Raw genomic sequence first — 18,028 nt, forward strand, 5'->3', positions numbered from 1 at the left:
AGGAATCAGAGTTGGGTTTGCTTCTGCTTGTAAGAAACCCTAAATCTCATAAACCCTGCTCATGCCTGAGCTGCACTTGATTTGCTTGCTCTTAGACTTGTGTGACTGACAGGCAGCAGCACTAAGATGCACTGAAGGAGTCTGGGTCCGGATAGCACCTAATGTGCTGCGGGGATAAGAATGGCTCCTTGCCTTCCCTTGCTCCCTCATTCCATAAAAGCAATTGGCAATGCAACAGTGCAAAGAAAGAAGTGTCTGGTGTTCCCCAGATGAACTCCAGGTGCACCAGAATTCCCAAGGCAGACAAAGAAAAATACTCAAAATTAGACTTTTCTATCCTGGTTTGAAGCAAATGTGAGATATTTGGTGCTTGATGGCAGAGTGAGCCACAGCATGTGTTAACAAGGCCTTATTTATCTGATCAAATGCAAGATCAGACTATAAATGGCAAAGGAATGTACAATACCTGTGTTTTGCAGTAGCACACATTATCCAAGTATCTCATGCAAAACATGGATGACAACTACCAGCCTGATCTGGAATCACTTAGGAATTCTGGGAACCTTCTAGTGATCCTTTGGAATACTTTGGCAGCTGATTTTACTCTCAGGATGCTTCTAAGGTTACAAGGGATCTTCAGCAAGTGCTGGAGAACATTTGGAGGAACTTTGCAAGCCTACAAATGAGTATTGATGCCCACCTCTCACAGTCAAAAGCAACGAATAGCCCATGGCCTTCAACCCTGTGTGAAGCTGCTGGCAGCAAAGACACCAAACCCATATTTAAAACAATGACCCAGTAAAAATTATCCCTAGAACTCTGTTGGGCAAAGCTCTTCAATGGAAAACCCTGATTAAGACTGGGAGCTGCTTGTGCAAGCACAAGCTGAAAGCAGTACTGGTGGTACAGAACAGGTTTGTTATGAATTAATAACATCTGTCAGCTGTCCCAGGTGGGGTAGGTCATGTTGGTGGCCAGCTTTTGGATGTACTGGCACTGAGAGTGACCATTTAAATCCACCCTTTCAGGGATGAGGCAATAAAAGCCAACCTTTATCAGGAGGTGTCAGCACAAGGATTAGGAGAAGATAACCAGGGAAGATATCCTGGGATTTTCCATCACTTGTAATTTTCCCCTTTTTTCAATTCCCTTCTCAGGTTTCTTTGGAGCCTTTTGCCCTGGCCCAGGCTCACCTCCTTGTACGTCCTGGAAGTGTCTGCAGTGTCAGTGGAAAGGATATGCATGGAGAGAACAAAGGACGGATGCACAAGGTAAGAGGTATCTTAAGTCTATGAAGGAATGAGGAGAAAGGAAAACCAGAAAGTATAACCCCCCTTAATGTAAAGAGAACAGAACAAGGTAATGGACTATCAGGTACTGAGATGAACTGGATATAAATGAGAAGAACCACTGACTCCTGGTCATCCACTGACACCTAGTTTGGCCTTTCTATTATTCTCCCACCAGAAAGCACATCTGGGGGACTGAGATAATGGGAGCCACCAACTCCAGTGCCCTGTTACTTACTGATGAGTAAGTCAGAAGTGTCTGACCCTTGACACCAAGCACATTGTAAGACACATGTGCAAAGATCTGAAGCCTCAGGAGCACCAAGTGTGCCACAGGAATCGTAGACCTATAGAACACCTTGGGTTGGAAGGGACCTTCAGAGGTCATCTAGTCTGACTCCCCTGCAATAAGCAAGTAGATGAGGAAGGAGAGAAGTGTACCAGAGGCATTAATGCTGGCACCAGAAGTCCTTTTTCCACACAAAAATGCCCAGCTAAGCCTGGAAATGATCCTTGCATCACACTTCTTGTCTGTGCAACCTCCTCTGCCTGGTAGCATCTCTGTCTGTTGGAGGTGGGAGGCTGGGGCAGGCATTTTCTGACCCTACATCCCATAAGAAATGCAAGCATTTAACATGTTTCTGAGCAGCACTAGGGGCTCCTCACTTGCAGCCAACATGGCTCATCTTTTGGAGAGGAAGAGCATCCCATAAAGCCTCATTATCTCCCTGAGGAGAATTTTCCTGAGCTTCTGTAGCCAGTTTTCTGAAGCATGAAAATTAATCACATACAATAGAAACAGGATGTGACAATCACAGAATAATCAAGTGTCTTTTAAACCCAATGTTGGGGACATCCCCTAATCCAAGACACAAAAGTTAACATCATAAACCTTAATTTCTAAGGGAGATTAATGTCATCCTTTCCTACAACCCTTTTGACAACTTTAATCTGTATCTTGTCTTGAAACAACTCAGGGTTTCTTTTTTGGCCCCACTCCTCCATTTTGAAGGCTATTCTAGATCTTCACTCCTTGATAGTAACACTTCTTATTAAATTTCCCTTCCAAACAGAGGTAGGATTAATGAAAAGCCATGTTCTTGTACCAGTGCTATCCTTCAGCTGTAATCATTCTGCCCATTCTGGTGTTGATGCCTTGAAAAGGTTCAACACTGAAATCCCTTTTAGTTTCTGCCTTGCCATCTTAACATCCCCTTGGAAGTCTCCATTGCCTTCATCTTCCCCAAAGCCCTTCTTTGTGTCCTCAGCAAAGTCATTGCTCCCTAGGCAAATTCTGAGGTCTTACCTGTGGCCAGTGTGAGGAAGGACTATCTCCTTGTCTCGATGTGGGTGCTGCACCTTGAACCTCCTTAGTCTCTTCCCACCTCTATCCTGCACTCCAGTGCCTCTCCCTTCCACGGCCTGATGAGCCACTAAGTTTACAGTCAAGAGTCTTAACTTGCCATGCATGTCCTGTACAGTCATATTTGCCTCCATTGCTGTCACTGCTGTTTCCAAGGTCATCTGAATTATTCCTGTGTAAGGATGTGGCCCACTTCAGGATGGTTCATATTTTGCATCATTCACAGATGCCATCAGGCCTGCACCTTGCTCCAAGCTCACCAATCCCAATGTTAATCATTGTTAGCCTCAAAAGAGATGTGTGAGGGACGCAGCTCCTCTCCCAAACCCATTACTTTTCCCTGCTTAGCTGGTTCTATCCCTGTCTCTTACTTCTTGCATTAATTTTCCTCTTCTATACAAACATTCCCTGTGAGGTACCACGGAAGACCCTTTCCTTACTTCTAGGTAGGCAGTCTGCTGCACATGCCCTTGGCAACTGATTGGGAGACAACTCCAGGAACAAACTTGCCAACACAGTTTTCAAGCTGACAAGCAGGTATTCTTTATTGCTGCACCGGGAGACACGGGGGATAACTCCTCCTAATGTGTGTCCCTCTATTGCTACACAAGCCATTCTCATATAGTCCCTGGGCATACATACATATTCATGAGGCTACGTATGGATTACATCACTTTCCAGACAGTTCCCCGCCTGCGTACAGAATTGTGGTGGTGGTCTCTGAGGGTCCTTTACTTCTTCCAACAATCTTCATCACTTCTGGCAGCCTTTGAAGCACGCGCAGTAGATGCTCATACCAGTTTAATTGGTTCCTTAGCACCAGAGACATAATAATCCTCCTGTCCTCCTACTTATCAGTTAGTTTACCCATAGCCTATCCTGGACACCTGCTATTCCCAGATACTCCTTATCCCTGTGTCCTGTTCTTCTAGACTGTTTTTCTTAAGACCACATCATCTCTAACAATCTATCTTGTGCCAGTATGTTCTCTATCTGTACTCTATTTTTTTCTATGTATTATGCACCTCAGTAATTTTCCACTGCTACTGTTACAAAGCCATTGAACTTAACATTGCTTAAAACTAATTCTAAAGGTTTATAAATTCAGTTTTGTGATTTTGTGTTCCCCTTGTTTCACTTCCCCCTTTTTCTGTCCTTTTGCCAATTCTTTTGCAACATTTTCTATATTACCATTACCATCAAAAGTCCTTTGAAATAATTTCCCATTTCTACTCGGTGCCTAATTTCATTCCTTTTCCAATCTTCATAATTTATCATAGATAGGTTACAACACCAGAGGGAACATTGTATCATACCACAAGTAATCAATATTAAAATAATTAACATCAATATTCTTGCAACCAGTTGCCTCAACCAGGAGAGATTAGGTAACCATGAAGTTAACCTTTTCCATATTTCTTTGAAACCACAGGAGGTTTCATCCACAACCATCTCATGAAATATCTTAGTTTGTTTCCCAACTTCCTCCAGATATGTTTCAATTCTGCCACTTTGGTCTATGTAGGAACAACAACTTTCATTAATGATGGAACAAACTCCTCCTTGTGATGCCAATAACATGTCTGGAGCCATTCGGTTTTATACCGCTTTAGATAGGCTCATTATGTTGTTCTGCCTGCATCATATCAATGTCTTTACTTTCCATTTCCTCTATGGTTGCTGAGATATTTACAATTGCTCTCTCTAATTCACTTACTCCCAAAGATGGAATTAGCCCTCTCACAAAGCTATGAAATGCAGTGTGCCGTTCAATAATAGGGTTAAACCTTCACTTAATCCGTTTAACAAAACTTCTAATCCAGGTTCCGGAAGGATACCTGTCAATAATAGTAAAATTGGGTATTATAGCACCTAAGGTGCCTGCCCCTTTCCAGTTGGGGGGTAAAGTCTTATAAGCATTTTCTCCATATAACCAATACCATCCTTTCCCTTTAGGAACGGGCCACCACTGAACTATGATACCATCTATAATTTGAATGGTGACCTACATCTGTGGCATTTAAGCAAGTATAGTTTCCTACCCTGGTTCCTGGTGTAATACATCTTTGTGCACAGGTGTAATATTTATTGCCTGGATTAGGATTAACTATTCCAAATGTTAACCTTTCGTTTGAATACAAATTGCTAGTGTTCACCCACAGATTTGTCGATGAAACAGTGTTATGAATTGGAACTCCAATTAATGGGAGTTCCAGGCTTTCTCCTGATTTAGGCAACTGTGCACACACCCAACAGTCACTATGATTAAAAACTTCAATAACATTTTGCATTAAATTCAGATATAAATTCTGGTCCCAAACTTGTGCACCAGTTATCATATGAGTCCAAATTATGACTGATGTAATTTCATAGGTAAGGGTCCCTTTGTTCTACAGGCATGCCACCCATCCTTTCTGCTTTTCCCTTTTCACCCCTCTTCCCTGACATGTGCTTACCATACCACCAGCATCCCCCAGAACCGATTAGAACAGAACAAAAGAACTCCACAGCACTCTGGACTAACACTCATCTACTGCAAGGCAAAACAAATCACTTCTTAAGTAGCCTCATTTTTACCTCCCTTTTGGGTGCATTTTCAGACTAGTTAAAAAGAAACTCCAGATCAGCAAAGGGTTATGCAGAACACAGTGCAGCTCTTACATACACTAGGAGGCCTTGCTGCTTAATTTAGGTCTCAATGCAGTACAGTTCACAGGGACTCACCCATATGCTGAAATTGAGCAAAGTTCCATCTTCAAAGACCCCTTTGTTCTTTCTGTGATTACCTAGACCATGTTCTCCTCAGCCATTCAGTTTAACTACATATTTGAAAGTTACATTCGTGGCTTGCCAGTTCAATTTCCACAGGGCAAATAAAACTGATGGAGAACATCTTGACAAAGGTATTGTTATTTCATCCAGTAGCCTGAGATGACTCCAAACCTAGATATTACATTCAACATTTCTGGGACAGATGCTGTTTGTTAGGTCTTTTCATAGGAACACAATATCACCTGCATACATCAGTAACTCCTGTGCCTCAAATTGCATATGCTTTATATCCTCTTCAGTTTTCAGAAACACTGCTGACAATTTATTACTACAGAGACACCTCAAAGATTTTCATCACAAAGCAGGGGAACGAATAACCAAGGAAGCTCATGCACCCAAGGGGCAGAGTACCTTACCCATTCATTTCCTTCAGTAAAATGTGGACCAGCAAGACACCATTGTGAGGGCGAACCCCCCAACCCATCCTCTTCTTAGTCACAGAAGCCTGAAGAACCAAAGCTACTGCTCAGGATCAGCACCTGCTTTTAGGCAGCTAAAGTCTTCCTCAGCTCAGGTGCTATGTCTCTGAACAGTACCCTCTCATTGCTCTAGTCACTATGGACAAGACCTTCCCAGCAGCCACAATGCTCAGAGCGCTCCATGACCATGTGTGTACTGACCAAGTATTGCTGTGAATGCAAAGCTGAGGCTCAGCAATGTAACAAAGAGAGCAGGGAATAAAGGCAGTGAAAAGTCAACGGAACTTTTCAGAGATAAAAGGCAGCTCAGTCATAGCTGTAACAAGTATTTGTGAGCTCCCAGCAAAAGAATCCCTGGAGAAACTAATGTAGAACTACTGCATTTCCAGGGTGGTTACATGGAGGTACTTACAGGAGACCTCATGCAGTCAACTTCTTCCTGCCTTTGTTCATGAGGGGCACATTCACCACTTTGGTACTTTTTCCAGTACTTACATATGCTGCTGTTCTTTTGTATTCAGTAAAAAAGATTATCAATTACGCATTAACAAGTCTCATTTGTGATTGCAAAAATACATAAATACATATACAGAGATGTACACACAAATCATGAAACATATAAACATGCACAGTTTCACAGACACATTTCCACACAAACAACTCATCTACCAGAAATAAAAATCCAAACTACTTTTTAAACACCATTCCTTAAAAACAATTGGTATAAGCTTCAACCAGAGAAAGGACTCCCTCTTCGCTCCCAAAAGGATGAAAGGGCTCCATTCTACTTCAAGACTAGCATCTGACATTACATGTACCCCATTACATGATCCACTCATAGGCATAACTCAAGCACTGCTGGATCAGAAGTTCTTACACCAACACCACAAGCATGTGGATACACATGAACACATCTACATATTTATCCAGATCATTATGTAGCAGAACTGAGGGAACCCATAAACATCAGAACATGTTTGCACCGGGACTCTTTTTCCTTACACCCCACAGGTAAATGCTAGTGAATTTGTCATGTGCATAAGTCACTTCTCCAGACTGCCTGTTCTGCTCGTTGTGACTGTAATTGTGTAACAAAACTCTCTGCATACTGTGCTATTATTGTGGTTATTAATCATTCTGCTTCTGTTTCAAATACATGCTCTAGAGACTGCTGGATATACTGCATTATGCCACGAAATTCTATGAAATGAGTACCAAAGCTAAACACACCTAAATCCACTGTTTTAAGGACATCTCAACATAATTTACTCATCAATTTATGTACTTTTGTATGCTCAAAAATATAAACAAATACAGAAAAAGCTGTTGTTGATACAGCTGCTGACCTTTGCAACTGCAAGCAAAAGACAGTTTTTAACCAGTAAAAACTTAGCAAATATGAAACCTGTGCTTGGAATAGTCAGCGCTTAAGACGACAGACTCCGCATACAAATCAGTTCCTACAGAAAACCAGCTTTCTAGATGTGTTTGAGAGAGAACACAGGATTTCCACCACTTCAGACCATTGAAACCATTTATTTTGAAACATCATGTATTAAAATCAAGTAATTAAAAGAACACAAATGCAAACCACAAAGCCCAGGGCAAAACCCCACCGCATCAGGCTCCTGTTCTTGAATACAAATCCATTTAAAAGCAGCACCTTGAAACTAATACAAAGCTCTGTTGACTTCATAAGGACTTCACAAAGGCCCACAGGTCCACACTGGAAGACACATTCAGCATTTCTAGCTAAACTGTCTGCCTATTAGTCATGAGTTGGTACAAAACAGCAATGCTCTGAATTCAGTGGCCTTGAACATGTTCATATAGACAAATTACATTAGAAATCAATGTTCATTTATCACATATCCCTTATAAAAAACTAACAGGCATCAGATGGACTACATTTTCCTTAATTTAGCTACGTACATTGGACCCCATGCTCTCCCTTTCTCTGGGAGAACCAGAAGTTCATGCTGTTGCATACCACTGAGAAAACTGAATTCGTGACAAACAGCTTTGGCCATTTGACTTATATCTACAGGCATAACATTACTGCAGGAGTTCAGAATGAGGTTTATTACATCACTGTTTTCTGCCTTTGAGAGCGTGCATGTAGAATAGACCAACGATCCACCAGGACGCAATGCTTTAATAGCAGACCTGCAAATAATGGGAAAAAAAAGAATCAGATTAACATAAGAAGTGATGATCAGATTAACATAAGAAGTGATGTACAGGTGATGAACAGAATTTGCCATGGTCCTAGGACAAAAATGGGTGGGAGGAGGAACATCTAAACATTTATAAATCTAGAGTTATAAATAGGTATAAGTGACTGACAAACATTGCATTGCCAAAAGAAGTGATAAATGCTCCATCCATGGCAGTGTTCAAGGCCAGGCTGGATGGAGTCTTGAGTGGTATGACCTAGTGTGAGGTGTCCCTGCCCACAGCAGGGGGGTTGAAGCTAGATAATCTTAAAGTCCTTTCCAACCCTAGCCATTCTTTGATTCTATGACTGTTTTTACAGTATATAATTGACAGTTCAGGAAACTACCCACAACACATTTTTGCTTTCCCCTTTATTAATGTAGTCTCAGTTAACTGAAGGTATTTTATATACAACAGTGACAGGGAGAAAGCAGCATCCATTCAGAGCTGCAGAATATACTTCAAACACAGCACAGCACAACTGTGAAAATGCTGCAACTGATTCATACAAAATGGGTTCCACCACATCAAAAGTGCTAATCAGACAGCTAGATGCTTGTGTGAACAGATCTCAGAATGCACAGTTGAAGCAGTAGCCTGAACTCATCACTGGGCTGTACCTTTACAACCAGTTCTGCAAATGCTGCAACTTACACTGCAGGTAAGAGGACTCATGGGTTTCACTGAGCCACTGCTTTTCAACCTGATTTCCTAAGGAAATATGACTTACCAGATCACACAGCGTTATTATTTGCCTTTCACCTATTAACCTGTTGACAAATTTTGACTAAACAAAAGCAAAACAGTGGCTTAAGATTTTAAGTATCCCGAAAGCTTCATGACTGGTGGACGGATGGACAGAACAGAGGGTTTTTTCCACTTCATCACTGAAAGGGATTTTAAGCAGACTGCTTACTTCCCATTAAAGCAGATCTGCAAGGTCTATTTTCAGACAGACAAAATATAACCTATGAGAGTACAGAAACGAGATGTGCAGTCCATATTCAACTACTGCAAATTCTAAAAGAGTAAGGAGAAATATCCCAAGATCTTGTATCACAGAAGAACATCCTTCAATTCTGGTAGCACCACGTAACTAAAAGGGGAAGCTCCACTAAAAGTTCATTTGCTATAGAAATGCTCCCTCACAATAATCTCTTTTAATCAGACATTTTTGAGCCTTCAGGGATATAGTGACTCAAAGAATGAATTGTAAGCTCAACACTGCCCTGAGCAAAAAATTGCTGTGATCTGGCTTTATACTTGTTTTTTGGTTTACAGATAAAGGACCCAAGGTGAGAAACGCCCACCAAGCACAAAGTACCAGGTAATCTGAAGAGATAAACCAGAGGTAGCTCTGCATGAGCTGACTCACATAAGATGCAGTACAGCTACATCTTTCCTGGTCTCATTTTACCATTTCCTTTTTCCTTTTTACACGGGATCTGAGATGTCTTTAGTATTGAAAATTCATTCATCATAAAAGATGAGATAAAAGGAACAATAAGAATGCAGTGGATAGCTATGACATTAACTAAGCAGGTATCAAATATTTTACTCAATAACGGCTGCAATCTCCAACTCTTGAACTACATCATTTATTACATATGCTCAAAAAAACCCCAAAACAAGGAAAAAAAAATCCAGTGCACATAACAATAGATTGGTCAATAGACAGAACTACTTGGATCTATGTTGAGCAATGAAATTGAAATTACCATACTTTTACTCCAATTTACATATCAAAAGTATTTTGTCCTTACCAATCTAACTGCCATTGCTGTTGCTACAGTAAATGCTACTTGCAATGGAAGCAAAGTTCTCTTCTTGATTTAGGAATAATTCAATTAAATCTTATTTGGGTTGACAGAAATGTCTCCTGTTTTAAAAAACAAGGTTCCTGCTGTCATGAGTTCTGCACTTCAGGATTACAATCTGGAGTGATTTATGCAAATCCTCCAAATTTCTCTGCATGATATATGCTCTCTTTTGGTAGGGGTTCACAAATTGGATTTTATATGTCAAATATTGAAAAGGGAAAACTGAAACAGGTCAGTGTTTTAAATGTGATTGATTTCTTCAAAAGAAATGGGTGACATGATACATTACTGCAATAAGATACTCATATTCCTGTTATAAATCATAGGCTTCCGCTAGGCCTTTTTCAATGGGAAGTCATGCAAAACTATCCTGAACTGCTGCAATGGGAAGTTTCCATAAAAACTTTCTTTCTCTCTCTTATAATATGTTATTTTCCCCTCAATTTGCCTTGACAAATGGACTTCAGGCATGAATGTTACTTTTAAAGAAACATTCAAGTCTAGAAACCACTTTTTTTTGCCCAATGACAAAAACTGTAGGGTTTGAAATGCTTCACAAATGCCAGCCTGTGGCTGGTATGATTATAAAGTGTAATACATGACAACCTTGATTTGGATTACTGGGTAGATGCACTTAAAAAACAAACCAACAATCTTCTCTTCCCCACCAAACCCCACATTCTTCTGCTTTTATACCTTACCAATGATGACCAGTAGTCTTTCTGTGCTACAAACAGTCAAACAGGCATTAAATTCAAGGAACGTGTATGGATGTGCAACAGTGGACTAAATCTCTTCTTATGAATAGCCCAGAAAGCATATTCTAAAGCAACACTAGCTAATGACCATCATCACCTAATAATGCTTGGCCGTTAAGTCCAGAATTACAGCTCAGTTATCAGAAAGGGGTGATAAAGAACTGTGAGGGACCATTCTGTAATACAATACAAACAACAACAAAGGGGGTTTGGGGAAGAACACCCAGCTTGCCAGGTTTACAGACTACTGTCACAGATAAATGTTAAAACTAATGCTATTAAAAATCATATGCATGTTTTTGCTTCAGCTGAGGAATGTATCTGCAACCATTTTAGCTGTGTCCACCACAGATACTTTGATATGGTATAAAACTGTTACGAGTCATCTGAAAATGGATATATATGAGAGTTGAGGACTGTAGAAAAATGTTTTGGTTTAGATGTTTAGAAGCTTTAGAACCTAAGCTTCACTGCTTATACTACCCCATACAAATCCCCATATTCACATTAACCTAGATCAGCTGTTTATTCCAACCAGCATTGCAGCAACATACGTTGCACATTCTTTTCACACAGTGAAACCTCATTTTGATCATTAAATATGACAAATCTTACTCCCGTGTCATTTTTATTAATTAAGAAAAGCTCCTTAACAGGTTTCCTTTGAACTTCTCACCTTATCAGCTGGAATTGCAGAGATGATAACTCTTTCCTTTTTATTAGCCGAAGTGTCGCTTGCTGAATATCAGAAGAGAATAGCCAACTTCTGTCATTTGAACAAGGAGCATCAACTAGTACCTATACAACAAATAAGAGCAAACAAGACAATTCACAACAAAGATATTCACTGTCTGAACACTGTATGCCAAAACAATTCACTCAACATACTTTTTCACTTAGAATACCCTTACAATTTTCTTGGTTTTTAGAGGCAGAAATAATCTAATTACTATTTTGAAATGTTTTTATGAGACTATTCAGGGGAAATAAAAAATTACTGCTCAAGATGTACCATCTATCTGAATAGCTCTCACTTGCTTGCTCCCTCTTCATAATTACACATCATTGGAAGAGCATAGCTACAAGGTCTTCAGAATTCACTACCACAGTCAAATGGGTAACATCATCTAACAGGTGATTAAATGCACAACATACTTCAGAAGGTAATTCTTGAGGCTTTGCAAATCCTCCTGTATGTGACATTGGTTCCCTCTGATAGGTCAGATATTTGGGGAGTGGGGGAGAGAAAAGAATTAAAGAGAGAGCAGCATAGGAAGAAAAAAAGCAGCAGAATGCAGAAACATAATATGCAAATAAATAATATTGTTACCTTATCATATAATTCAGGCTTCAGATCTCCAATCTGTCTACCGTCCAGTTTGGAGACCATTATCAAGTTAACCAAAGGTTCCGGGATGAAGGATTCTATTGTCTGTTTCAACCATCTTGACCTCAAATCATCATATTCATTACAGTGAAACTGACCTTAGAAAAGAGGAATAAAAAAAGGTAAACACCCTAAAATAAGTCTTTACGTTTGGTTGGTTGTTTTGGGTTTTTTTTTCCCTCAATATAAGGGTTTATACCAATTTCATAAGTTCTACAGTATTGCCATGACTGAGTTTACACCTTCTGTTTATGCTATTGCACATTTCAGAACACTGCTGATATATTATAAGCCAGAGTAAATTTCAACATGCTCCTACAAAGCCATCCATAAATATTTACTAGCAAATACTTGCTGTAGCAATAGAACTCTCTGTAAAAGTAACTTTAAACATGCTCCATACCCAAAGACCACTGCTAAACAAGTGCCTTTCTATGCTCCTTGAGTGATTGTCTAAAAGGAGTACATGCCCCTTATTATCTTTTAAATAAATGACACATAAATTTTGTGTATCCTAAGCTGAGCAGTCCAACCCCTTATTTATTTGAAACTTAAGCTAGCACACAGGCTTTTAACAAAAGCCTTTTGGTTGCACTTATTTTAACAATGTAGCCAGAGTAATTACCTTTTCAGAAACACTGCTCTGCTTGTGCCCAGAACAGAATCACAGCAAAGTACTTTTTCCTCTTAGTCCTGTTTTCTAATTTCATAATATTTCTATGTTATGCCTCCATACATTGTCCCCCACCATGTCTGCCACACAGAGTAAGGTACATCTTAGCATTCACTGAAGTATATTAAAAAGCTTTCTTACACCTTACGTTCTCAGCAACAATTAGTATCTATCTTCAGAAGCAGCCATGGGATGAAAGTGTGGGTTTTTTTTCCTCAAACCTTTTATAAGGGCAATCCACATTTAATTTATCTTAATGGCATCACCTAATGCCTCTAGAAAGGGAAGGAGAACCAGCTGTAATCAACAAGTGCAGGCAGTTATAGTGATGGCCAGTAAGAGCATAAGGTGCTGTGAACATTCAGAGACAATTACTATCCAAGCTCATGTATAAACTTGGAAACACCAATCACAGCTTGCTTTTACTCCCTCTGGCGTGGAAGAACTGAGCTGCTGCTTGCTGTTGCCTTCCAAACATTGTGATTATCTTAGTGCTCTTCTGCAACACCTAAGTGGATTGTGACACAGAGCTTTCTAAATACTGATACAGAACAATTCCTCATCATAAGCTTTCACAGTAGCACATTTAATTTGCTATGCTCCATTTTATATCAATACACTTACAGGTTTACTAATACTATTTGCATAGCACTGGCTAGAGAGGTAGATTGCAGATTACTTGCCTCCCTGTGCCAACAAGTCTACATGATTTTAAGTAACTTCTTGACAAGTAACAAGAAGGGAACCAGTGGTGGAACAAAAACATGGAGCTATTCCACTTTTGTCTGTCTGTCTGTCTGCAGCAAACTACATTGAAATAACTACTGTATTTTTCACCCTCTTTTAGGTAAACAGACTTCACAAAAATCTTACTAAAGAGCATGGAACTACTCAGAATATAAATTGTTTAAGATTTAGCCCCCACTGCAAATCTTGTACAGAAAACAGGCACAAGTGAAATAGCCCAGGCACAGAGCCAGGGACTGGTTTCTAACAGCACCTTGATACATTACCTGGACAGGCACACTGCAGTATAGCTACCGATTTACCCCCTGGTGCAGCACAGAGATCCAAAACATCTTCCCCATCTTTCACTTCCATTGCCAACACTGGCAACAGTGAAGCAGCATTCAGCAGGTAATACTCTTTCAGTTTCCCAGCCTGGTGTTTCTGTGCAGGGAATCTCCCAGGAGTTCTCCTAATGTAACACTTGAATGAGGATGGAAGATAGGGCAAACTTCCACGAAAGGCAGGATGATATCCGTTCACAGCCAAGGTGCTCTCCAGTTCCGGGGACTGGCTGAACTTGTTAAGCAGAACCGCATACTGCCAGTACAATGGGCATGTGAGCACATCCCTAGATTGGAAAGAGAAAAAGCTATTTAATAACTTGACAAATAAAATGAGTTTTCCATAATGTAGGAAACCTTTTCTTACCGAGCATAACCACCTCAACACTGGGTCATTCTGGTATAATCAATCAGAAAGGAAACATTTTGATTAGATATGATTAAGAAACGTACACAGGAAAATAGTTCTAATAGGAAATCAAGCCAGTGTTTTCCTTATTGATTGCTCTTAAAGCACTAACTTGTCCTGAGATAATATGTTCCCTATTTTTCCTAACACTTTAACAAATGATTGTAGAAGCATAATACTCTTTTTGACTATAAAGTACTTCCCTAAGTTCAAAGAACAACTGTAATACTAGTTGTGAATTTCACAACAAAAAGAATCACATTGGCTCTGCAATGGTTATTCCAGCCAACACCATAAAGTGCTGGTTTTACAAGCATTCTTCTCTAAATTTCCTTTTCTATTCTGCAAACATCTGGCCAGAAAAGCTTAAACAAAGAGGTATTCCTTGAAGAGAGCCAAAAAGCAGTGCTTATATGGTAAAAATACATTGCTTGTATTTCAGTTCTATTTGTCAGACCTTTCTTACAGGTATTTCTTTCTTATTTTCTGTTTGAATTCCTCTCACTGCTTTTTTTTCCCATTTAGCCTCAAGAAAACACTCCTCAGGAACATTCACTGCCTAAAAGAGAAACACACATTGACCCAACCTTAAAAAGGTTTTAAGTTAATTCACTTAAACAAACCTCATGCATCTATTTAAAAATAAAACCAAAACAAAACAATGGGGACACTTATTTTAAACTACTTTTTAATCCCAAGAGGCTAAACCAGACAGGGCACTCAGAAGAACCACGTGGTTTCTGTGACTCTGAACATGTAAAATGCTTTCCCACTCAGTTTTCCATTAGCTGTGGCTCTAATTGCAGTAGCAGCTTTTGTACAAGCTCCCATTGAAAAGCATGCAAGCTAAGCAGTAACTTCTCCAGAAGGGTTCTTCTGCTGTTGTTCCCATGGGCAACAACCATGTGTCCTCCCAATACCACAACCCATCCTTTAGCAGATTCTGTGTTATCAAGGCCCAAATCAGGTGATGGCCTTTTTTGTACACGTTGTTAATGTTCAGGTTCTTCTAAGGAAATAAATCAGTGGATTTGTATTTATAGGAATTATCTCCTACCATCTTTGTCGAGGCTCTCCAGATATTATAAAGCTGTACAAAAAAACCCTCAAGGCCAGACCTAATAGCAGCTGTTACGGTGTATAAAGGGATGCTTTTTGGACCCTGCTGTTACAAGCAGTCAAGTATATATACTTAATGTAAGTATATAAAGGGATACTTTTTGGACCCTGTTGTTACAAGCAATCAACACATACATGTCAGTTTCCTTGTAGTATATATGCATACAGGAGAACAGAAACATCATCACACCACAAAAATCATGTCCAGGAAGAAAAACCTTACAAATTCCAAGTTTTAACCTTTTGCTATTTTACACTTTGATGCTAGTTCTGAACTGAAAATAAACTGAAGCAGCTGTTATAGTCCAGGGCTCTCTTCAAAGCTACTTTAAGAAGCACTAGAAAAAGTAACAGAACCTCTCCCCTCCTTCCTCCTCCTCCCCAGAGCAACAGACCTGATGCTGGCCCAGGCATCTCCGAGTTCTGCTGTGTACTGCTCCTCAAAATGATCCAGGACAACAGGACAAATCTGCTTCTGAGGCTTCCCTTTTGTTTTACTTTCCACCTTCAGACAAGGGAGGAAAAAAATAAAGGCAATAAAACCAAATGAAACGCTTGGTAGTTCGCACTAGAATTGCTACCACATTTTAGCCATGTAAATCCATCCAGTACTCACGTTATTAAGATGCTCAAATACCAAGATCACATCACACAATCAAGATACAACAGAAGCTTCAGCGAACAAGCAAGTTATTATTCTCTTTTCATCCCCACGTCCAACGAGGTCATTCAAAGCTTGCTGATACTACTCCTCCCTATCCATACAGTGGTTGCAGGGACTGACAAACCAGGAGCAACATAAGCGAGGCATAACTATGACCATACACTAATCACCCATGTGCTTAACTAAAAGAAGGAAGTTAATACGAATCATTATGGAAGTCAGCTGGGGTTAGCTGTGTGTGAAGCACTGCAATAAGTAACATATGCCAGAAGTAAGTGGGGAGGGAATGTACTATATATACACATATATTTAACCTATGAAAACATAATTTAAGGGGGGAGGAAAGGAAGTTTCGGTTTCCAAGCAAACTTGTGCTGTTCACTCACTTACTCAACCCCACACCACAGGACATGTGTGGGGCTGATGTTCCCCTCCAACACCGAGCACCGCCCGCAGGGGAGGGCCGCGCTGCCCCGGCCCTTGTACCGGACTCAGGACGGGGACAGAGGAGCTCTCGAAACCCACAGAGATAACCACCGTGGGGGGAGCAGCACCGCGGCCAGGCCGCTATGCACAGGGAAGCGGCTCCGGCTGCCGGTGCACGCTGACAGGCTCCGCTCTCAGCCCACAGCCCAGCGAGATGAGGGAAGCGGAGGCCGCTGCCTCACCCGGCACCCCCCGGGGCTGGCGTACGGGACCGAGGCAGCCGAAAAGCACCCACCCAGGGACGCGTAGGAAGGGGCCGAGCTCCCCAAGCGTCCCCCCCGCTCCTCACCTGCCGCACGGCCAGCACAGCCGCTCGCCTCGGCTGGAGAGCGGCCCCGGCCCGTGGGGACAGCGGCAGCAGCGGGGCCGCTGCCCGGGGCAGCCTCATGGCCGCAGCCGGCGCACGCAGGGGACGCCGGTGGTGGGGCTGGGGCGCCGCCTGGCGGCTGGAGGAGGGAGGCGCAGCTCGTCCTGCGGCTGCCTCTGCATCATGGTCCCGTCCTTCCCTGCAGGTGAAGGGCTCGGCCTGGGGTTGAGTTGGGTTTTATTGCTGCTGGAGCCTTGATTAACGGGCTTATGAAACACCTCCTCCCCGAGCAGCTCAGGTGCTGCTGCCATCCACACTGCTGAGGGCTTTTCACCACCGCTGGAGAGCCAAGGTTTACACACTTTGCTATTCGCACTCCTCTGAACCGCCCTTGAGCATCAGCTGAGCTTAACGTGCTGCTATTGCAAAGAAGAACAGATAGAGACTGGAGAATCATTCACACAAATGTCTTATACATGTTTTCAGAGAACCTGTTCTCTGTGAACATTAAACAGGAGAACCACCAGACACCAGCTCACCAACTATAACTGGTTTAGCAGAGCTAAAATCTGGGGCTGCTGATGTGCTGGGGCAGTTCCCCCTCTGATCACATAGAATCATAGAATAGTTAGGGTTGGAAAGGACCTTAAGATCATCCAATTTCAACCCCCCTGCCATGGGCAGGGACCCCTCACACTAAACCATATCACCCAAGGCTCTGTCCAGCCTGGTCTTGAGCACCACCAGGGATGGAACATTCACAGCTTCCCTGGGCAACCCATTCCAGTGCCTCACCACCCTTACAGTAAAGAACTTCCTCCATATATCCAATCTAAACCTCTGCTGTTTAAGTCTGAACCCATTACCCCTTGTCCTGTCACTACAGTCCCTGATGAAGAGTCCATCCCCAGCATCCTTATAGGTCCCCTTCAGATACTGGAAGGCTGCTATGCTCACTGGGACTTGTCAACTGGTTCAGCAAGAGCAACCCCTTGTTTAACAGTGGTTTTAAGTCTGCCCATGCAGCTTCCACCTGGTGAAACTGGCCTCTGAAATCCAGGCTGGAAAGGGGTGCAAAGGTAAAGGCAGGAGTGCAATCATACGGATAAATATTTGAGTTTCAGGCACTGACTAATGAAGACTTAAGAACATTTATGCAAACCTTGTGCAAATTACCATCAAACTTAAAAGCTTATTTAAAATGTTTCAATCAGG

The 18,028-nt window shown here is 41.5% G+C and overlaps 1 protein-coding gene across 1 annotated transcript; it reads right to left on the minus strand.

The window, feature by feature from the left end:
• Positions 1-7,437: 7,437 nt before the first annotated feature.
• Positions 7,438-16,901, minus strand: NSUN3 (NOP2/Sun RNA methyltransferase 3). Its single transcript, XM_005151831.3, has 6 exons — positions 16,796-16,901; positions 15,752-15,861; positions 13,772-14,115; positions 12,029-12,183; positions 11,375-11,496; positions 7,438-8,069 (listed from the first exon to the last, which is right to left on the minus strand). Exons 1-6 carry the CDS (start codon positions 16,892-16,894, stop codon positions 7,808-7,810), a joined length of 1,092 nt encoding a protein of 363 aa, XP_005151888.2. The 5' UTR covers positions 16,895-16,901; the 3' UTR covers positions 7,438-7,807.
• Positions 16,902-18,028: the final 1,127 nt, after the last annotated feature.

This window comes from Melopsittacus undulatus, chromosome 2 (genome assembly GCF_012275295.1).
Source record: "Melopsittacus undulatus isolate bMelUnd1 chromosome 2, bMelUnd1.mat.Z, whole genome shotgun sequence".
Classification (NCBI taxonomy): domain Eukaryota; kingdom Metazoa; phylum Chordata; class Aves; order Psittaciformes; family Psittaculidae; genus Melopsittacus; species Melopsittacus undulatus.

Excerpts from the sequence above, each read along its gene's own strand:
- NSUN3 (XM_005151831.3), bottom strand. The coding sequence starts at position 16,894 with ATGAGGCTGCCCCGGGCAGCGGCCCCGCTGCTGCCGCTGTCCCCACGG. Across the intron at positions 14,116-15,751 it reads GATGCCTGGGCCAGCATCAG|GGATGTGCTCACATGCCCAT; the intron begins GTCTGTTGCTCT and ends TTTCCAATCTAG. Across the intron at positions 11,497-12,028 it reads AGCCTGAATTATATGATAAG|GTACTAGTTGATGCTCCTTG; the intron begins GTAACAATATTA and ends TTTGTTGTATAG.